This window comes from Salmo salar, chromosome 24 (assembly GCF_965601325.2).
Source record: "Salmo salar chromosome 24, fSalSal1, whole genome shotgun sequence".
Taxonomy (NCBI): Eukaryota; Metazoa; Chordata; class Actinopteri; order Salmoniformes; family Salmonidae; genus Salmo; species Salmo salar.
Genome location: NC_138314.1, coordinates 2,108,753 through 2,132,471, shown reverse-complemented (window position 1 = coordinate 2,132,471; position 23,719 = coordinate 2,108,753). Strand labels below are relative to the sequence as shown.

Here is a 23,719-nt window from a genome sequence, read left to right as displayed (position 1 = left end):
CATCACGGTTGACAACTCCCTTGTGTCCTCCTCCCAGAGTGCTAAGAGCCTTGGCGTGACCCTGGACAACACCCTGTCGTTCTCCACTAACATCAAGGTGGTGACCCGATCCTGTAGGTTCATGCTCTACAACATTCGCAGAGTACGACCCTGCCTCACACAGGAAGCGGCGCAGGTCCTAATCCAGGCACTTGTCATCTCCCGCCTGGATTACTGCAACTCGCTGTTGGCTGGGCTCCCTGCCTGTGCCACTAAACCCCTACAACTCATCCAGAACGCCGCAGCCCGTCTGGTGTTCAACCTTCCCAAGTTCTCTCACGTCACCCCGCTCCTCCGCTCTCTCCACTGGCTTCCAGTTGAAGCTCGCATCCGCTACAAGACCATGGTGCTTGCCTACGGAGCTGTGAGGGGAACGGCACCTCCGTACCTTCAGGCTCTGATCAGGCCCTACACCCAAACAAGGGCACTGCATTCATCCACCTCTGGCCTGCTCGCCTCCCTACCTCTGAGGAAGCACAGTTCCCGCTCAGCCCAGTCAAAACTGTTCGCTGCTCTGGCACCCCAATGGTGGAACAAGCTCCCTCACGACGCCAGGACAGCGGAGTCAATCACCACCTTCCGGAGACACCTGAAACCCCACCTCTTTAAGGACTACCTGGGATAGGATTAAGTAATCCTTCTAACCCCCCCCCCCCCCTTAAACGATTTAGATGCACTATTGTAAAGTGGTTGTTCCACTGGATATTATAAGGTGAATGCACCAATTTGTAAGTCGCTCTGGATAAGAGCGTCTGCTAAAAGTCTTAAATGTAAATGTAAATGTGATATTTTTGTTGTTATTCTGTCTCTCACTGTTCAAATAAACCTACCATTAAAATTATAGACTGATCCTTTCTTTATCAGTGGGCAAACGTACAAAATCAGCAGGGGATCAAATACTTTTTTCCCCCACTGTAGCCTACAAGCCATTTTAGTCTAATAAATCCATGTAATGTAGCCTAAACCATCACAATAAATCCATTATTTATTTTAGACAGGTCTATAGAAGCATAATACGAAGAAAATGTAGTCTATTTCAGAAGAAAATAATTGCTGAGTTGTCCTTATGTTAGTTCCTAATGTGGCTATGCCAAATGGCTGTGGGCTACACTAGTTCATTTAGCAGACAAGATTTGCTTATAATTCCGTGGCATTATTTGATATTATTTTATAGTATGAAGAATACAATTGAACAAAGCTGAATAAAAAGAACACCATCCCAACCATGAGGGGTGGCAGCATCATGTTGTGGGGGTGCTTTGCTGCCGGAGGGGCTGGTGCACTTCACAAAATAGATGGCATCATGAGGAAGCAAAATTATGTGGATATATTGAAGCAACATCTACAGACATCAGTCAGGAAGTTAAAGCTTGGTCACAAATGGGTCTTCCAAATGGACAATGACCCCAAGCATACTTCCAAAGTTGTGACAAAATGGCTTATGGACAACACAGGCAAGGTGTTGGAGTGGCCATCACAAAGCCCTGACCTCAGTCCTATAGAACATTTGTGGGTAAAACTGAAAAAGCATGTGCGAGTAAGGAGGCCTACAAACCTGACTCAGTTACACCAGCTCTGTCAGGAGAAATGGGCCAAAATTCGCCCAACTTATTGTGGGAAGCTTGTGGAAGGCTACCTGAAACGTTTGACGCAAGTTAAACAATTTAAAGGCAATGCTACCAAATACTAAGTGAGTGTATATAAACTTCTGACCCACTGGGAATGTCATGAAAGAAATAAAAGCTGAAATAAATCATTCTCTCTACTATTATTCTGACGTTTCACATTCTTAAAATAAAGTGGTGATCCTAACTGACCTAAGACAGGGAACTTTTACTATGATTAAATGTCAGGAATTGTGAAGAACTGAGTTTAAATGTATCTGGCTAAGGTGTATGAAAACTTCTGACTTCAACTGTAAATAGCGAATGGAAGATGCTTTTCCCCGTGGTTTATTTTCATGCCAGCCAAATAGGCTATACTCCTGTTGTAAATATAAGCAATATGCTTAATATTAGGAAAGTTGAGAAATAAATATAGTAGGCCTAGCCTATAGAACGCTGATGGGATCCTCCTCTTTTTATTAGCCACCATCAGTCTGTTTTCTCCCGCGATTGCATAGCCTATATAAATGTTGCGCAACATGAGCTCATGGGCTCTCATGAAGTGTTTGATTAGATTTTCAAAAACATTTGCATAGATGTCAGAGTGATTAGAGGGACAATAGAATGCTGAGTACAAGGCAGTTAGCAAGTTTGGTAGGCTACTAATGACCAGCAGCAGCATCAGAGCTTGGAGAATCCTAATTACGGTGACTAAACGGTCATGTGGAATTTGACTGCCTTCATGACTTGTGACCGCTGGTTTGGTGGTAATACGGTCACCGCAACAACCCTACTCAAGACATTTCAGCATTTCATTTTTTTTTTTGTAAAAATGTTTAAAAAATAAATTATTATATTTCTACTTTGACATGGGATATTACATTCAGGCTGTAACAATAAAATGTGGAAAAAGTCAATATTGAATATTTTCTGGAGACACTATAATTGCATTTTTTCTTTGTCATGATATTACATTGTTCCCTTCCCTACTGCAGTGTTTGACATAATGAATTCTGGGAAATGTATTTTGATATTTAAAAACATTAAGGGAACTATGGATTATTATAGACAACCCACAACATGTTAGAATATTTCCAGGCCACTATAATTCTCGAAAATTGATTTAGGAGAACGTGTTTTTTATTTCTAAAACTCATTCTCCTAAAATATATATATATATATATATATATATTCTAACACGTTTGTAGGTTGTCTATTATAATTCATAGTTAATATTTGTTATATATCAGAATGCATTTCCCAGAATGCATTAGAAATGTTTCCCAGAATGCATTCCCAAAAATGTTACAACCTTATGCTACATGGTATTGGTAACCATACGTGATGTCAAAATAAACATTTCTATGGTGATGTATCAAGGCACAAGGTGAGACCCAACAGGCAAGGGTCAAAACCGGGAGGACTAGAAAAAGGAGAATGCAAAAAGCAGGCGAACGGAAAACCGCTGGTTGACTGAGAAACATACAAGACGAACTGGCACAGAGAGACAGGAAACACAGGAATAAATACACTAGGGAAAATGGTCTTCCCTGTGGCTCAGTTGGTAGAGCATGGTGTGTGCAACGCCAGGGTTGTAGGTTCGATTCCCACGGGGGGCCAGTACAAAGAAAACAATGCAAGAAATGTATGCATTCACTACTGTAAGTCCCTCTGGATGTGTAGAATAAATAAGGCATTTGAGTCTGAATTAATTCAATGAATTAAATTCTACTTCCTTTAATTCAAATTCTATTAATTCTGCTTCCTGTGGAGTGTGGACAATTCATATTCAAGAATTGAATTGAAATTAAATGGCAATTCACAACTCAATTCGGAATTGACCCCAACCCTGGATAATGACTTTCATTGTTTGCTTCATAACTGTGTGGTTTATTAATGTCTCCCAATCTCCAGTTACAGTATAATATCGAATGACTATGTTATCTTCAGGAGACAGAGATTCAGATTCCCGTGACGGATCTCACAGAAGAGTTGAATAACAGCTCAGAGGCGGGTACTTCAATTAGAGGTAAGACACAAGGATGGATGGATTGATGGACCGGCATACTGTAATAAAGCTTGAGAGAAGAGGTGGAACAAGTACTGGGTTGGGCAGAGTAGTGTAGCGTAGTGCATAAACCGGTATGGTCTGGCGTCACAGGTCTGAACACACCAAAACACAACCACAATGTAAGACATTTTATTAGATATTAAAATTCATAGGACAACGTGTCACGACTTCCGCCGAAGTCGGCTCCTCTCCTTGTTCGTTCGGCGGTCGACGTCACCGGCTTTCTAGCCATCGCCGCTCCATTTTTCATTTATTCATTTGTTTTGTCTTGTTCCCTGCACACCTGGTTTTCATTCCCCAATCACACTACATGAATGTATTCCTCTGTTCCCCCTCATGTCTTTGTGTGTAATTGTTTCGTGTCATTTTGACGTGCTATTTCTGGTGTGCGTTTATTCCTTGTTTTATATCACGAGGTATGTTTATTTGTTTGTACTTTATTATTGTGACTGTTTGCGCGTTTTTGCACTTGGGCATATTGGATGGAGGTTTCGACGCAGTGGCGTCCGTCTGTTGGTTTCTCCTGCCTAAATAAAGTGTGCGCCTGTTCACAACTCTCTGCTCTCCTGCACCTGACTCCGCTCCCAGTAAGCACACCATTGACAACGTGGCCCGTATGGAAAAATTATATTGACAGATATTTTAACCTGTTTGGGATAGGGGGCAGTATTTTCACGGCCCGATAAAAACCGTACCCGATTTAATCTGGTTACTACTCCTGCCCAGAAACTAGAATATGCATATAATTAGTAGATTTGGATAGAAAACACTAAAGTTTCTAAAACTGTTTGAATGGTGTCTGAGTATAACAGAACTCATATGGCAGGCCAAAACCTGAGAAGATTATAGCCTCTCTATCGAAAATACAGCCTCTGTGCTGTAACGTGACATTTTCTAAGGCTTTCATTGGCTCTAGGAAGGCGCCAGAAAGTGGAATGATAGCTCTGCAGGGGTTTTGGTGAGTGGTCCTTCTGGGAACAATGACACTGAGGCGCTCGTGCACGAGACGACTCCATTTTTTTCTTTCAGTGTTTGAACGAATACGTCGTCGCCCGGTTGGAATATTATCGCTATTTTACGAGAAAAATCGCATAAAAATTGATTTTAAACAGCGTTTGACATGCTTCGAAGTACGGTAATGGAATATTTTGACATTTTTTGTCACGAAAAGCGCCGGCGCGTCACCGTTCGGATAGTGACTTGAACGCACGAACAAAACGGAGCTATTTGGATATAACTATGGATTATTTGGAACCAAAACAACATTTGTTGTTGAAGTAGAAGTCCTGGGAGTGCATTCTGACAAAGAACAGCAAAGGTAATCCAATTTTTCTTATAGTAAATCTGACTTTGGTGAGTGCCAAACTTGGTGGGTGTCAAAATAGCTAGCCGTGATGGCCGGGCTATGTACTCAGAATATTGCAAAATGTGCTTTCACCGAAAAGCTATTTTAAAATCTGACACCGCGATTGCATAAAGGAGTTCTGTATCTATAATTCTTAAAACAATTGTTATGTTTTTGGTCAACGTTTATCGTGAGTAATTTAGTAAATTCACCGGAAGTTTTCGGTGGGTATGGTAGTTCTGAACAAAACATGCTAATGTCAAAAAAGCTGGTTTTTGATATAAATATGAACTTGATTGAACAAAACATGCATGTATTGTATAACATAATGTCCTAGGAGTGTCATCTGATGAAGATCATCAAAGGTTAGTGCTGCATTTAGCTGTGGTTTTGGTTTTTGTGACATATATGCTAGCTTGAAAAATGGCTGTGTGATTATTTCTGGCTGGGTACTCTCCTGACATAATCTAATGTTTTGCTTTCGCTGTAAAGCCTTTTGAAATCGGACAATGTGGTTAGATAAAGGAGAGTCTTATCTTTCAAATGGTGTAAAATAGTAATATGTTTAGAAATTGAAATTATAGCATTTTTAAGGTTTTTCGTATTTCGCGCCAGGCGCTACCATTGAATATTGGTGAGGCGCTAGCGGAACGCCTGTCCATAAGAGGTTGTATGTACATGTATTTAATTATATGTAAATTACAGGTATATAAATATATGTTTAAGCCTTATATGAACATATACTTAAATATTACCAGCAGGTCTCCTATGTAGAGGCAGTGAAAATAGCTGAAGGAGTAAGAAGAGATGAGATGGCCGTGGATGTCCCACAGTCTGCAGCGAGTGCCATGCAAGAGAAGGATCCCGACACATTAACATTGAATAAAAATATTATGAAAGACCACCATTGTAATTTAGAATTCCGTAAAGTAAGTGTGGAAGAGGTGAAAAAAGTAGTGTTATCCATCAACAATGACAAGCCACCGGGGTTTGACCACTTGTATGGAAAATTACTGAGTATAATAGTGGACGATATTGCCACTCCTATTTGCCATGTCAATTTAAGCCCTGGAGGGAAGCAAAAGTAATTCTGCTACCTAAGAATAGTAAAGCCCCCTTTCTAGCTCAAATAGCTGACCAATCAGCCTGTTACCAACTTTTAGAAAACATTGTGTTTGACCAGATTCAATGCAAATTGACAACAGACTTTCAGCATGCTTGTAGGGAAGGACAATCAACAAGCACAGCACTTACATAAATGACTGATTGGCTGAGAGAAATTGATAATAAGATTGTGGGGGCTGTTTTGTTAGACTTCAGTGTGGCTTTTGACATTAACGATCATTAGTCTGCTGCTGGAAAAATGTATGTGTTATGGCTTTACACCCCCTGCTATATTGTGAATAGAGAATTACCTGTCTTAACTGAACACAGAGGGTGTTCTTTAATGGAAGCGCCTCCAACATAATCCAGGTAGAATCATGAATTCCTCAGGGCAGGTGTCTAGGCCACTTACTTAAAATAAAGAAAAACTTTACTAACGAGTAAGGCCAGTGTGTCTATGTATGCAGATGACTCCACACTATACACGTCAGCTACTACAGCGACTGAAATGACTGCAACACTTAACAAAGAGCTGAAGTTAGTTTCAGAATGGGTGGCAAGGAATAAGCTGGTACTAAATATTTCAAAAACTAAAAGCATTCACTAAACCCTAAACCCCAACAAAATCTTGTAATAAATAATGTGGAAATTGAGCAAGTTGAGGTGACTAAACTGTTTGGTGTAACCCTGGATTGTAAACGGTCATGGTCAAAAGATATTGATACAACAGTAGCTAAGATGGGGAAAAGTATGTTAATAATAATACAGTGTCCTCCACTAATAATGGCACCCTTAGTAAATATGAGCAAATCAGGCTGTGAAAAAAGTCTTTATTGTCCATGTGTCTAAGCCAAACCCACTTCTGGTGTTTGTTTCCAAAAAGCTCTATTTTGGTCTCATCTGACCATAGAACCCGGTCCCATGGAAAGTTCCAGTAATGTTTGGCAAACTATAGGTGCTTGAGCTTGTTGTTTGATCAAATCAAATAAAAGTTTATTTGTCACGTGCGCTGAATACAACAGGTGTAGACCTTACAGTGAAATGCTTACTTACAGGCTCTAACCAATAGTGCAAAAAAGGTATTTGGTGAACAATAGGTAGGTAAAGAAATAAAACAATAGTAAAAAGACAGGCTATATACAGTAGTGAAGCTATAGAAGTAGCGAGGCTACATACAGACACCGGTTAGTTAATTTTCTTGGGCCACTATAACTATAACTATTTTGCCAATTGGATTGGTCCCCTCTACCACACGGAACCCCACTAATCTACCGACGGAAACGCACGAGGTGGCTAAAAACAGACCATCTTCTGTCTGAATCGCCGTGACCCCAACCAACCTCACTACTCACTGGACCCTTATGATCACTCGGCTAAGCATGCCTCTCCTTAATGTCAATATGCCTTGTCCATTGCTGTTCTGGTTAGTGTTTGTTGGCTTATTTCACTGTAGAGCCTCTAGCCCTGCTCATTATACCTTATCCAACCTTTCAGTTCCACCACCCACACATGCGATGACATCACCTGGTTTCAATGATGTTTCTAGAGACAATATCTTTCTCATCATCACTCAATGCTTAGGTTTACCTCCACTGTATTCACATCCTACCATACCTTTGTCTGTACATTATACCTTGATGCTATTTTATCGCCCCCAGAAACCTGCTCCTTTTACTCTCTGTTCCGGATGTCCTAGATGACCAATTTTCATAGTTTTTAGCCGTACCCTTATCCTACTCCTCCTCTGTTCCTCTGGCGATGTAGAGGTGAATCCAGGACCTGCAGTGCCTTGCTCCACACTCCTATTCCCCAGGCGCTCTCTTTTGATGACTTCTGTAACCGTAATAGCCTTGGTTGCATGCATGTTAACATTAGAAGCCTCCTCCCTAAGTTTGTTTTATTCACTGCTTTAGCACACTCTGCCAACCCGGATGTCCTAGCCGTGTCTGAATCCTGGCTTAGGAAGACCACCAAAAACTTTGAAATCTCTATCCCTAACTACAACATTTTCAGACAAGATAGAACAGCCAAAGGGGGCAGTGTTGCAATCTACTGCAGAGATAGCCTGCAGAGTTCTGTCCTACTATCCAGGTCTGTACCCAAACATTTTGAACTTCTACTTTTAAAAATCCACCTCTCTTGTTTTTACAAGTCTCTCACCGTTGCCGCCTGCTATAGACCCCCCTCTGCTCCCAGCTGTGCTCTGGACACCATATGTGAACTGATTACCCCCCATCTATCTTCAGAGCTTGTGCTGCTAGGTGACCTAAATTGGGACATGCTTAACACCCCAGCCATCTTACAATCTAACCTTGATGCCCTCAATCTCACACAAATTATCAATGAACCTACCAGGTACCACCCCAAAGCCGTAAACACGGGCACCCTCATAGATATCATCCTAACCAACTTGCCCTCTAAATACACCTCTGCTGTTTTCAACCAAGATCTCAGCGATCACTGCCTCATTGCCCTCATCCATAATGGGTCAGCGGTCAAATGACCTCCACTCATCACTGTCAAACACTCCCTGAAACACTTCAGCGAGCAGGCCTTTCTAATCGACCTGGCCCGGGTATCCTGGAAGGATATTGACCTCATCCCATCAGTAGATGCCTGGTTATTTTTTTGAAATACCTTCCTCACCATCTTAAATAAGCATGCCCCATTCAAGAAATTTTGAACCAGGAACAGATATAGCCCTTGCTTCTCTCCAGACCTGACTGCCCTTAACCAACACAAAAACATCCTGTGGCGTTCTGCATTAGCATCGAACAGCCCCCGTGATATGCAACTTTTCAGGGAAGTTGGAAACCAATATACACAGGCAGTTAGAAAAGCCAAGGCAAGCTTTTTCAAGCAGAAATTTGCTTCCTGCAACACAAACTCAAAAAAGTTCTGGGACACTGTAAAGTCCATGGAGAATAAGAGCACCTCCTCCCAGCTGCCCACTGCACTGAGGATAGGAAACTCTGTCACCACCGATAAATCCACTATAAATGAGAATTTGAAGCATTTTTCTACTTCTGGCCATGCTTTCCACCTGGCTACCCCTACCCCGGTCAACAGCACTGCACCCCCCACAGCAACTCGCCCAAGCCTTCCCCATTTCTCCTTCTCCCAAATCCAGTCAGCTGATGTTCTGAAAGAGCTGCAAAATCTGGACCCCTACAAATCAGCCGGGCTAGACAATCTGGACCCTTTCTTTCTAAAATTATCTGCCGAAATTGTGGCAACCCCTATTACTAGCCTCTTCAACCACTCTTTAGTGTCGTCTGAGATTACCAAAGATTGGAAAGCAGCTGCGGTCATCCCCCTCTTCAAAGGGGGGGACACTCTTGACCCAAACTGCTACTGATCTATATCTATCCTACCCTGTCTTTCTAAGGTCTTCGAAAGCCAAGTCAACAAACAGATTACCGACCATTTCGAATCCCACCGCACCTTCTCCGCTATGCAATCTGGTTTCAGAGCTGGTCATGGGTGCACCTCAGCCACGCTCAAGGTCCTAAACGATATCTTAACTGCCATCGATAAGAAACAATACTGTGCAGCCGTATTCATTGACCTGGCCAAGGCTTTCGACTCTGTCAATCACCACATCCTCATCGGCAGACTCAATAGTCTTGGTTTCTCAAATGATTGCCTCGCCTGGTTCACCAACTATTTCTCTGATAGAGTTCAGTGTGTCAAATCGGAGGGCCTGTTGTCCGGACCTCTGGCAGTCTCTATGAGGGTGCCACAGGGTTCAATTCTTGGCCCGACTCTCTTCTCTGTATACATCAATGATGTCACTCTTGCTGCTGGTGAGTCTCTGATCCACTTCTACACAGACGACACCATTCTGTATACTTCTGGCCCTTCTTTGGACACTGTGTTAACAACCCTCCAGACGAGCTTCAATGCCATACAACTCTCCTTCCGTGGCCTCGAACTGCTCTTAAATGCAAGTAAAACTAAATGCATGCTCTTCAACCGATCGCTGCCTGCACCTGCCCGCCCGTCCAGCATCACTACTCTGGACGGTTCTGACTTAGAATATGTGGACAACTACAAATACCTAGGTGTCTGGTTAGACTGTAAACTCTTCCAGACTCACATCAAACATCTCAAATCCAAAGTTAAATCTAGAATTGGCTTCCTATTTCGCAACAAAGCATCCTTCACTCATGCTGCCAAACATACCCTCGTAAAACTGACCATTCTACCGATCCTCGACTTCGGCGATGTCATTTACAAAATAGCCTCCAATACCTTACTCAATAAATTGGATGTAGTCTATCACAGTGCCATCCGTTTTGTCATCAAAGCCCCATATACTACCCACCACTGCGACCTGTATGCTCTCGTTGGCTGGCCCTCGCTTCATACTCGTCACCAAACCCATTGGCTCCAGGTCATCTACAAGACCCTGCTAGGTAAAGTCCCCACTTATCTCAGCTCGCTGATCACCATAGTAGCACCCACCTGTAGCACGCGCTCCAGCAGGTATATCTCACTGGTCACCCCCAAAGCCAATTCCTCCTTCGGCCGCCTCTCCTTCCAGTTCTCTGCTGCCAATGACTGGAACGAACTACAAAAATCTCTGAAACTGGAAACACTTATCTCCCTCACTAGCTTTAAGCACCAGCTGTCAGAGCAGCTCACAGATTACTGCACCTGTACAAAGCCCATCTATAATTTAGCCCAAACAACGACCTCTTCCCCTACTGTATTTATTTTTTATTTTACTTTGCACCCCATTATTTCTATTTCCACTTTCTTCCACTGCAAATCTACCATTCCAGTGTTTCACTTGCTATATTGTATGTACTTCGCCACCATGGCCTTTTTTTGCCTTTACATTTACATACATTTACATTTAAGTCATTTAGCAGACGCTCTTAACCAGAGCGACTTACAAATTGGTGCATTCACCTTATGATATCCAGTGGAACAACCACTTTACAATAGTGCATCTAAATCTTTTAAGGGGGGGGGGGGGGTTAGAAGGATTACTTTATCCTATCCTAGGTATTCCTTAAAGAGGTGGGGTTTCAGGTGTCTCCGGAAGGTGGTGATTGACTCCGCTGTCCTGGCGTCGTGAGGGAGCATGTTCCACCATTGGGGTGCCAGAGCAGCGAACAGTTTTGACTGGGCTGAGCGGGAACTGTGCTTCCTCAGAGGTAGGGGGGCCAGCAGGCCAGAGGTGGATGAACGCAGTTTACCTCACTTATCTCACCTCATTTCCTCACATTGTATATAGACTTATTTTTCTACTGTATTATTGACTGTATGTTTGTTTTACTCCATGTGTAACTCTGTGTTGTTGTATTTGTCAAACTGCTTTGCTTTATCTTGGCAAGGTCGCAATTGTAAACGAGAACTTGTTCTCAACTTGCCTACCTGGTTAAATAAAGGTGAAAAAAAGTCAGGGTGGTTGAGGTAGTATGTACATGTAGATATGGTTAAAGTGACTATGCATATATGATGAAGAGAGAGTAGCAGTAGCGTAAAAGAGGGGTTGGCAGGTGGTGGGTGGGACACAATGCAGATAGCCCGGTTAGCCAATGTGCGGGGGCACTGGTTGGTCAGCCCAATTGAGGTAGTATGTACATGAATGTATAGTTAAAGGGACTATGCATATATGATAAACAGAGAGTAGCAGCAGAGTAAAAATAGGGGATAGGGGTGGGGGGGGCACACAAGGCAAATAGTCCGGGTAGCCATTTGATTACCTGTTCAGGAGTCTTATGGCTTGGGGGTAAAAACTGTTGAGAAGCCTTTTTGTCCAAGACTTGGCACTCCGGTACCGCTTGCCATGTGGTAGTAGAGAGAACAGTCTATGACTGGGGTGGCTGGGGTCTTTGACAATTTTTGGGGCCTTCCTCTGACACCGCCTAGTGTAGAGGTCCTGGATGGCAGGCAGCTTAGCCCCAGTGATGTACTGGGCCGTACGCACTACCCTCTGTAGTGCCTTGCGGTCAGAGGCCGAGCAGTTGCCGTACCAGGCAGTGATGCAACCAGTCAGGATGCTCTCGATGTTGCAGCTGAAGAACCTTTTGAGGATTTCAGGACCCATGCCAAATCTTTTTAGTTTCCTGAGGGGGAATAGGCTTTGTCGTGCCCTCTTCACGACTGTCTTGGTGTGTTTGGACCATTCTAGTTTTGTTGTTGATGTGGACACCAAGGAACTTGAAGCTCTCATCCTGCTCCACTACAGCCCCGTCGATGAGAATGGGGGCATGCTCGGTCCTCCTTTTCCTGTAGTCCATTTTACATTTGACATTTTAGTCATTTAGCAGACGCTCTTATCCAGAGCGACTTACAGTAGTGAATGCATACATTTAATTTCATGCATTTTTTTTTCATCCACAATAAAACATTTTAGTCCACAATAATCTCCTTAGTCTTGGTGATGTTGAGGGATAGGTTGTTATTCTGTCACCACCCGGCCAGGTCTCTGACTTCCTCCATATAGGCTGTCTCGTCGTTGTTGGTGATCAGGCCGACCACTGTTGTGTCATCTGCAAACTTAATGATAGTGTTGGAGTCATGCCTGGCCATGCATTCGTGGGTGAACAGGGATCACAGGAGGGGACTGAGCACACACCCCTGGGGAGCTCCAGTGTTGAGGGTCAGTGTGGCAGATGTGTTGTTTACCTAACCTCACCACCTGGGGGTGGCCCGTCAGGAAGTCCAGGATCCAGTTGCAGAGGGAGGTGTTTAGTACCAGGATCCTTAGCTTAGTGATGAGCTTTGAGGGTACTATGGTGTTGAACGTTGAGCTGTAGTCAATGAATAGCATTCTCACATGAGTGTTCCTTTGGTCCAGGTGGGAAAGAGCAGTGTGGAGTGCAATAGAGATTGCATCATCTGTGGATCTGTTTGGGCGGTATGCAAATTGGAGTGGGTCGAGGGTTTCTGGGATAATGGTGTTGATGTGAGCCATTACCAACCTTTCAAAGCACTTCATGGCTACGGACGTGAGTGTTACGGGTCTGTAGTCATTTAGGCAGGTTGGCTTTGTGTTCTTTGGCACAAGGACTATGGTGGGGTGCTTGAAACATGTTGGTGTTACAGATTCAATCAGGGACATGTTGAAAATGTCAGGGAAGACACCTGCCAGTTGGTCAGAACATCCCCGGAGAACACGTCCTGTAATCCGTCTGGCCCCGCAGCCTTGTGTATGTTGACCGGTTTAAAGGTCTTACTCATGTCGGCTACGGAGAGCGTGATCACACAGTCGTCCAGAACAGCTGATGCTCTCATGCATGCCTCAGTGTTGCTTGCCTCGAAGCGAGCATAGAAGTGATTTAGCTCGTCTGGTAGGCTCGTGTCACTGGGCAGCTCTCGGCTGTGCTTCCCTTTCTAGTCTGTCATAGTTTTCAAGCCCTGCCACATAAGACGAGCGTCGGAGCCGGTGTATAGTATGATTCAATCTTAGTGACTGATGTGGTGTACTTCTCAATGCCATCGGAAGAATCCCGGAACATGTTCCAGTCTGTGATAGCAAAACAGTCATGTAGTTTAGCATCTGCTTCATCTGACCACTTTTTTATAGACCGAGTCACTGGTGCTTCCTGCTTTCATTTTTGCCTGTAAGCAGGAATCAGGAGGATAGAGTTGTGGTCTGATTTACCAAATGGAGGGCGAGGGAGAGCTTTGTACGCGTCTCTGTGTGTGGAGTACAGGTGATTTAGAATTGTTTTCCCTCTGGTTGCACATTTAACATGTTGATGGAAATTTGGTAGAACTGATTAAAGTTTCCCTGCATTAAAGTCTCCGGTCACTAGGAGCGCCGCCTCTGGGTGAGTGATTTCCTGTTTGCTTATTTCCTTATACAGCTGATGACAGCAAAGGCTTTTTTATTTCAACCCTTCCAAACAACTTGTGGTAAAACTTCTTAATTATTGCCCTGTTAGTGGAAAGGGGCATTTTCAACCGTTGAGCTATTTTCTTATAGCCATTTCCTGATTTGTGCAACTCAACAACCTTTTGTTGCACATCATTACTGTATTCTCAGGTCTTTCCCATAGTAATGGATGACTATGGGAACTTGGCCTGTGTGTCACCTCATATTTATACCCCAGTGAAACAGGAAGTGGTCTTAATCACTCAGATGAACTTTAAAACGTAAAATATGAATGGGAATATACTTCAGCTAGATTGCCATTAATTGGGCACACATTTCATTTTTTATTTTTTTTCACATACATTTTACTTCAATTAAAGGTTTGATTTTTGTGAATATTTTGAATGAAAGACCAAGAGGATAAACAGAAAATACATTTTTTTCACAACCTGTTTTGCTCATATTTACCAAGGGTGACAATATTAGTGGAAGGCACTGTATGCATGTCAATCTCTCCTGGCTCAAAGTGGAGGAGAGATTGACTTCATCACTACTTGTATTTGTGAGAGGTATTGACCTGTTGAATGCACCGAGCTGTCTGTTTGAACCACTGGCACAAAGTTCGAGCACCCATGCATACCCCACAAGACATGCCACCAGAGGTCTCTTCACAGTCCCCAAGTCCAGAACAGACTATTGGAGATGCACAGTACTACATTAAGCCATGATGACAAATTGTGATTGGCAGCTTGTTCAAGTGTCTTTGAAATAGTGAACATAAATAAGGTGTTTATGTTTCATAAATGGCAGGTAGGATATACCGCAATAGCTGCAGAATTTAGTTTAAACTCCAACTTAATGATCCATATTTTGCATGCAAAACACCACTTACCAGAGGTCAATAGACTCAACGTTATCATCGGGGTAGAGAAGGGCGTGAGTGTATTTTACACATATTACAAATATACTGCTCAAAAAAATAAAGGGAACGACTTAAACAACACATCCTAGATCTGAATGAAAGAAATAATCTTATTAAATACTTTTTTCTTTACATAGTTGAATGTGCTGACAACAAAATCACACAAAAAGAATCAATGGAAATCCAATTTATCAACCCATGGAGGTCTGGATTTGGAGTCACACTCAAAATTAAACTGAAAAACCACACTACAGGCTGATCCAACTTTGATGTAATGTCCTTAAAACAAGTCAAAATGAGGCTCAGTAGTGTGTGTGGCCTCCACGTGCCTGTATGACCTCCCTACAACACCTGGGCATGCTCCTGATGAGGTGGCGGATGGTCTCCTGAGGGATCTCCTCCCAGACCTGGACTAAAGCATCCGCCAACTCCTGGACAGTCTGTGGTGCAACGTGGCGTTGGTGAATGGAGCGAGACATGATGTCCCAGATGTGCTCAATTGGATTCAGGTCTGGGGAACGGGCGGGCCAGTCCATAGCATCAATGCCTTCCTCTTGCAGGAACTGCTGACACACTCCAGCCACATGAGGTCTAGCTTTGTCTTGCATTAGGAGGAACCCAGGGCCAACCGCACCAGCATATGGTCTCACAAGGGGTCTGAGGATCTCATCTCGGTACCTAATGGCAGTCAGGCTACCTCTGGCGAGCACATGGAGGGCTGTGCGGCCCCCAAAGAAATGCCACCCCACACCATGACTGGCCCACCGCCAAACCGGTCATGCTGGAGGATGTTGCAAGCAGCAGAACGTTCTCCACGGCGTCTCCAGACTCTGTCACGTCTGTCACGTGCTCAGTGTGAACCTGCTTTCATCTGTGAAGAGCACAGGGCGCCAGTGGCGAATTTGCCAATCTTGGTGTTCTCTGGCAAATGCCAAACGTCCTGCACGGTGTTGGGCTGTAAGCACAACCCCCACCTGTGGACGTCGGGCCCTCATACCACCCTCATGGAGTCTGTTTCTGACCGTTTGAGCAGACACATGCACATTTGTGTCCTGCTGGAGGTCATTTTGCAGGGCTCTGGCAGTACTCCTCCTTGCGCAAAGGCGGAGGTAGCGGTCCTGCTGCTGGGTTGTTGCCCTCCTACGACCTCCTCCACGTCTCCTGATGTCTCCTGGTAGCGCCTCCATGCTCTGGACACTACGCTGACAGACACAGCAAACCTTCTTGCCACAGCTCGCATTGATGTGCCATCCTGGATGAGCTGCACTACCTGAGCCACTTGTGTGGGTTGTAGACTCCTTCTCATGCTACCACTAGAGTGAAAGCACCGCCAGCATTCAAAAGTGACCAACACATCAGCCAGGAAGCATAGGAACTGAGAAGTGGTCTGTGGTCTCCACCTGCAGAACCACTCCTTTATTGGGGGTGTCTTGCTAATTGCCTATAATTTCCACCTGTTGTCTATTCCATTTGCACAACAGCATGTGAAATTTATTGTCAATCAGTGTTGCTGCCTAAGTGGACAGTTTGATTTCACAGAAGTGTGATTGACTTGGAGTTACATTGTGTTGTTTAAGTGTTCCCTTTATTTTTTTGAGCAGTGTATATTTTATTTATATATTTGATTAATACACTGCTCAAAATTCAAAATAAAATAAATAATGAACATGAAAAATAAAGTTGAGAATGTAAACATATTTTCGAGGACGGGTGAAGTAATGGTTGTTGAAATCAAAAAACAAACAATTAAAAGAAAAATGTATAGAATTGTAAACAAAAATAAGACATCAAATGCAAAACCCCAAAACTTGTAAGCAAATCATTTTAAAGCGAGAGCAAAACTCTATGACAAATGATGAAAAAAAAAAGATTTGAAAAAGAATGCAAAGATATTTTCGGTTAAACTTTCCCAACAACCAATCCTACTGAATACATTTTGCCTACACTCTTGCCTTTTGGTTATGCTACTCATATCTTTGCTTTCGATGTCTGTTTCTTTGCTTTCACTGCCAGTCTTTTCGATTACAAGTTTTGCCGTTATTTTTCCGTGAAGGGCAGGGTTTAGAGGGAGGCGTAGACAATGAGTCTCCATTGGTCCTCTATTTTTGGAGTGACTGTTCGTCTTAACCCAATTAATGAACATGATTAACTTAGCAAGCAAAGCAAGAGCGTAGGCAAAATGTATTCAATAGGATTGGTTGCTGGGAAAGTTTAACCGAAAACTATATTTTCATTTGTTTTCAAATATATTTTTTTATAATTTGTCATAGAGTTTTGCTCTCACTTTAAAATGATTTGCTTACAAGTTTTGGGGTTTTGCTTTTGATGTCTTATTTTTGTTTACAATTCTATACATTTTGCTTTCAATTGTTTGGTTTTTGATTTCAACATCCATTATTTCACCAGTCCTCAGAAATATAATGCTTACATTCTCAACTTTATTTTTCATGTTCACGATTTATTTTATTTTTCAATTCAATACATATGGTGTGAAATTGACCCCATACAGCAAACCTAATGAATAATGATGGAAATGCCAGTTAAAAAAAACTGGAAAAAAACTGTCCCTACCTATAAATTACAGACCAAATGCAAAACATAGGGCATCCTGTGAATGGACATGTCCAAACCTCGGTATGAATCTCTCATATTTTCTTTCCACCATCATAATTCACATTAATACATGTGAGCCTTGGAAAAAGCTAAACGTGTGTGTACTGACAAAGTATCCTAGAACTTGTATCCTTTTATGATTTTTTTTTATTCAACTAGGCAAGACAGTAAATAACAAATTCTTATTTTACAATGACGGCCTACCCCGGCCAAACCCTCCCCTAACCCGGACGACACTGGGCCAATTGTGCACCGCCCTATGGAACTCCCAATCACGGTCGGTTGTGATACAGCCCGGGATTGAACCAGGGTCTGTAGTGACGCCTCTAGCACTGAGATGCAGTGCCTTAGACTGCTGCGGCACTCAAGATCCTTGCTGAGAGAGTCCTGTTGCTAGTAGGATGTCTGTCTGTAGCTATCCCATTACAGCTATTAACGATATATATTAACTGCTAACTTACAGTGAAAGTACTGATATAGTTATCCTAGTGAAAGTACTGCTATAGTTATCCAGTGAAAGTACTGCTACAGTTACTGTATCCCATTGTACTGCTATAGTTGTCCCAGTCAGAGGAATGGGACATAACCTTGCCCTTCCGTCATAGATTCACCCATTGACAGTTATGCCATGAATGTATTATAAGAACATTTATTTCAGTCTCAGATGTTACATTCACCACCCCCACCCACCCTCTATCTAGCTCTCACAAACTCAGTCTCCTTCATACATACAGCTCAGGATAGGAACGTTTCTTCCCTTTCTTTAATCTCTGTGAAAAGTGTAATTTCACTCCCAGTCTGGAACTATTTTAGAGTAGAGAGACAAGTTTGTCAAACTGAGAAGATTAAGATGTGGCGAAAAAGTCAGACAGACCGAGACATTATGATCAAACACACCTTGAAGGTTCAAATTGTAACTTTCCCTTTCTAAGGTCACAATGCTTGTGTGATAGAGATGGAGCTTTGTGTGTGACCCTGGTATAATTTGTCACACCACACACACTTGAGGAAGAAAGAAAGGAAAAAAACTGACAGAAAGACAGAGTTAAAGAGGGGCAAGAGAGGAGTGAGCGTTACGCATAGAGAAGGTATAGCTGTTTATGCATGGCTCTCATTAAATATTGTCTCTAGGGAGTTTCCTAAGGATAGAGTAACAACATTAGCTAGGGGAGTTTCCTAAAGAAACTCAGGTGTATCAGCGACTGGTTTATGACCCCTATTTACACTATATATGAATCTATAACCCCTCCCTCTGACTGGGTTTATTACGTCTCTAATGGTGTCCCACTTTCCCCTACCCCTCAACCCACCTCCTTCCCCCTACCCACCCCTCTCCTAACTGACTGACTCTGTGCTTATTATGTGTGTCTGTTTTAGTGCCCCCCTACCCCTCTCCTCCTAATTGTGTTTATTGTTCCTGTGATTCAGACGTTGGTCCCCAGACGACGGTTGTTGCAGTGCCCACGTCTCCGCCGTCTTACCCCTCTCCCCCATCACCCCCCCTGCTCCAGGCCAGACCTCCCCAGGGTGCCCCGGTGCCCCCCGTCAGGAGGTCTCAGCGCCAGAGGATCATGCGCTCCTACAGTGACCCTGTACTATTGGACCTGGCTGCCAAAGGTAAGGCAGGGTCACACATGCCCACACACACACACACACACACACACACACACACACACACACACACACACACACACACACACACACACACACACACACACACACACACACACACACACACACACACACACACACACAGTCAAAAATAGGATTATATCAACTTTATAGTTCTGGAACAGTCTGTCCTCAGTAAATCTACAGTCTCTGCATGCGTAAGTTTAGAATCTCCTCATTCTCTGAAGATTGTGACTACATTTACAAACATTTCCCTTGCACAAATTCACATTTAATATGATACCATTTGGCAGACACTTTTATCCAAAGCGTGCATATATTTTTAGTGTGGGTGAGCCCCAGCGGGAGTTAAACCCATGATGCTGACATTGCAAGTGCCATGATCCACCACTGAGCCACACAAGACCACAGCTTTTGCAAGAAAGGAAACAGCAAATGTTTATTCCTTCTGACAGTGAAGGGAGTTCAAATATATGGCTCATTAGATTTTATAGTGGGATTACATGACAAAATACAACAGTTATTTTTGTTTGTTTAATATTCACTCAGCAATAGAGCAGAAGCAAATACTTGAAATGTCAATTCACATTGTAATGAGTTCATTAAACAAGAAATAAGAAAAACATACATGTTGGTATGTTATGAAGTGCATTAAAAAGCTATATTTCTAAACTACTGTATATAAAAGGATATATGCGTGCGTGTACGTGCATTTTTGCATGTCTGCCTGCCTGCCCGCGCGCGCGCGCACGGCGCGGTGGTGTGTGTGTGTGTGTGTGTGTGTGTGTGGTGTGTGTGTGTGTGTGTGTGTGGTGTGTGTGTGTGGCAAACAATCTCACAGATCCATGTTGCCTTTTCGCTGCATGGTAGGTCATTCCAGCTGTACAACTGATGCACAGGCTGAACGGTGACACAGTCCTCCTCTTCCCCACCTCCATTTTTAGGCTGTCCGGAACTCCAGAACCTACAAACCACTACTGTTGATGACCTTTGAACTTATCCTTAATCATGTGTAAAGAGACTTACCTTCTGCCGACAATCGAATGACAGTGTCGATTTTCTTTTTACGTTTATATTTTGATATACATTGTTGATGTAATGAAAAAAGGTGAACATTTCTTACACTGTGATAAGTACGGTTCCGTTCACCCATATCCTGGTTTCCCTCAGAATCCTTGTCAGTCAGACCAATCAATACGTGTTGAAGAACTGACTGATAACAAACAATGAAAGAAGAGAGTAAAAGTTGCGTTATGATACAACTGCACTGAAGGCAATTAATATGGACTTTTTTTTCTGTATCACTTCTGATTTGAAAGATCTTGAAAAATCTGAAGTCTCTCGCTCTCTCTCTCTTTCACACACACACACACACACACACACACACACACACACACACACACACACACACACACACACACACACACACACACACACACACACACACACACCTCTGTTCCCCTCTGCTGTTTATGATCACCCGGTCTGCTACCCTCTTCAGACATTCCTCTCTGTTCTTCTCCCAGTTTTTATGCTCTTAGGAGAAGTACCAGCTGGAGTTAAACTTATTCCGTCCTTTCATACAGAGTTGAGAAAAAAAGTGAATTGCTTTCCCTTCATTGGAGTGCACTGTTAACTGATCCCCCACACACACGCACATACACTGTACAAACACACACACACCAGGGGTGAAATTAAGCCTGTACTGTCCGGTACGTAGTACCGGCAAAATAAATATTGAATATGAGCCTATGACAATAATTAAAACAAAGATGCCAAAAAAAACTGTAGGCTATTAAACTATTTACACTATGTATACGAAAGTATACTGCTCAAAAAAATAAAGGGAACACTTAAACAACACATCCTAGATCTGAATGAAAGAAATAATCTTATTAAATACTTTTTTCTTTACATAGTTCGATGTGCTGACAACAAAATCACACAAAAATAATCAATGGAAATCCAATTTATCAACCCATGGAGGTCTGGATTTGGAGTCACACTCAAAATTAAAAACCACACTACAGGCTGATCCAAATTTGATGTAATGTCCTTAAAACAAGTCAAAATGAGGCTCAGTAGTGTGTGTGGCCTCCACGTGCCTGTATGACCTCCCTACAACGCCTGGCCATGCTCCTGATGAGGTGGCGGATGGTCTCCTGAGGAATCTCCTCCCAGACCTGGACTAAAGCATCCGCCAACTCCTGGACAGTCTGTGGTGCAACGTGGCGTTGGTGGATGGAGCGAGACATGATGTCCCAGATGTGCTCAATTGGATTCAGGTCTGGGGAACGGGCGGGCCAGTCCATAGCATCAATGTCTTCCTCTTGCAGGAACTGCTGACACACTCCAGCCACATGAGGTCTAGCATTGTCTTACATTAGGAGGAACCCAGGGCCAACCGCACCAGCATATGGTCTCACAAGGGGTCTGAGGATCTCATCTCGGTACCTAATGGCAGTCAGGCTACCTCTGGCGAGCACATGGAGGGCTGTGCGGCCCCCCCAAAGAAATGCCACCCCACACCATGACTGACCCACCGCCAAACCGGTTGTTGCAGGCAGCAGAACGTTCTCCACAGCGTCTCCAGACTCTGTCACGTCTGTCACGTGCTCAGTGTGAACCTGCTTCCATCTGTGAAGAGCACAGGGCGCCAGTGGCGAATTTGCCAATCTTGGTGTTCTCTGGAAAATGCCAAACGTCCTGCACGGTGTTGGGCTGTAAGTACAACCCCCACCTGTGGATGTCGGGCCCTCATACCACCCTCATGGAGTCTGTTTCTGACCGTTTGAGCAGACACATGCACATTTGTGGCCTGCATGAGGTCATTTTGCAGGGCTCTGGCAGTGCTTCTCCTGCTCCTCCTTGCACAAAGGCGGAGGTAGCGGTCCTGCTGCTGGGTTGTTGCCCTCCTACGGCCTCCTCCACGTCTCCTGATGTACTGGCCTGTCTCCTGGTAGCGCCTCCATGCTCTGGACACTACGCTGACAGACACAGCAAACCTTCTTGCCACAGCTCGCATTGATGTGCCATCCTGGATGAGCTGCACTACCTGAGCCACTTGTGTGGGTTGTAGACTCCGTCTCATGCTACCACTAGAGTGAAAGCACCGCCAGCATTCAAAAGTGACCAAAACATCAGCCAGGAAGCATAGGAACTGAGAAGTGGTCTGTGGTCCCCACCTGCAGAACCACTCCTTTATTGGGGGTGTCTTGCTTATTGCCTATAATTTCCACCTGTTGTCTATTCCATTTGCACAACAGCATGTGAAATTTATTGTCAATCAGTGTTGCTTCCTAAGTGGACAGTTTGATTTCACAGAAGTGTGATTGACTTGGAGTTACATTGTGTTGTTTAAGTGTTCCCTTTATTTTTTTGAGCAGTGTATGTGGACACCCCTTCAAATGAGTGGATTTGGTTATTTCAGCCACACCCGTTGCTGACAAGTGTATAAAACCAAGCTATGAGGTCGAAGGAATTGTCCGTAGAGCTCCGAGACAGGATTGTTTCGAGGCACAGACCTGGGAAAGGGTACCAAAAAACGTCTGCAGCATTGAAAGTTCCCAAGAACACAGTGGCCCCCATCATTCTCAAATGGAAGAAGTTTGGAACCATCAAGACTCTTCCTAGAGCTGGCCGCCCGGCCATGCTCAGGGAGGTGACCAAGAACCCGATGGTCACTCTGACAGAGCACTCGAGTTCCTCTGTGGAGATGGGATAACCTGCCAGACGGAAGCCAGATGGAAGCCACTCCTCAGTAAAAGGCACATGACAGCCCTCTTGGAGTTTGATAAAAGGCACCTAAAGACTCTCAGACCATGAGAAACAAGATGTTCTCGTCTGATAAAACCAAGATTAAACTCTTTGGCCTGAATGCCAAGCTTCATGTCTGGAGGAAACCTGGCACCTATGGTGAAGCATGGTGGTAACAGCATCATGCTGTGGGGATGTTTTTTAGCGTCAGGGACTGAGACTAGTCAGGATCGAGGCAAAGATGAACGGAGCAAAGTACAAATGAAAACCTGCTCCAGAGCGCTCAGGTCCTCAGACTGGAGCGAAGGATCACCTTCCATCCTGACAATGACCCAAGCACACAGCCAAGACAACGCAGGTGTGGCTTCGGGACAAGTCTCTGAATGTCCTTGAGTGGGCCAGCCAGAGTCCAGACTTGAATCCTATCAAACATCTCTGGAGAGACCTGAAAATAGCTGTGCAGCAATGCTCCCCATCCAACCTGACAGAGCTTGAGAGGATCTGCAAAGAAGAATGGGAGAAACTCCCCAAATACAGGTGTGCCAAGCTTTTAGCGTCATACCCAAGAAGACTCGAGGCTGTAATTGCTGCCAAAGGTGCTTCAACAAGTACTGCGTAAAGAGTCTGAATACTTATGTAAATGTGATATTTCCGGTTTATTTTCATTTTGGGGGCCTTTTAAAAATGTTTTACTGTTTTTGCTCTGTCATCATGGGGTATTGTGTGTAGATTTATGGGAGGAAAAAACTATTTAATACATTTTAGAATAAGGCTGTAACCTAACAAAATGTGGAAAAGT

The 23,719-nt window shown here is 43.7% G+C and overlaps 1 protein-coding gene across 1 annotated transcript in view; it reads left to right on the top strand.

Annotated features, from left to right (window-relative positions):
- Positions 1–23,719, top strand: part of LOC106584888 (protein FAM189A2-like) — a 94,598-nt gene that overhangs the window by 59,456 nt on the left and 11,423 nt on the right. The window contains exons 7-8 of the mRNA XM_014170500.3: positions 3,594–3,672; positions 18,961–19,149. Coding sequence (XP_014025975.2) covers positions 3,594–3,672; positions 18,961–19,149 — 268 coding nt within the window. The remainder of the gene's footprint in view (positions 1–3,593; positions 3,673–18,960; positions 19,150–23,719) is intronic.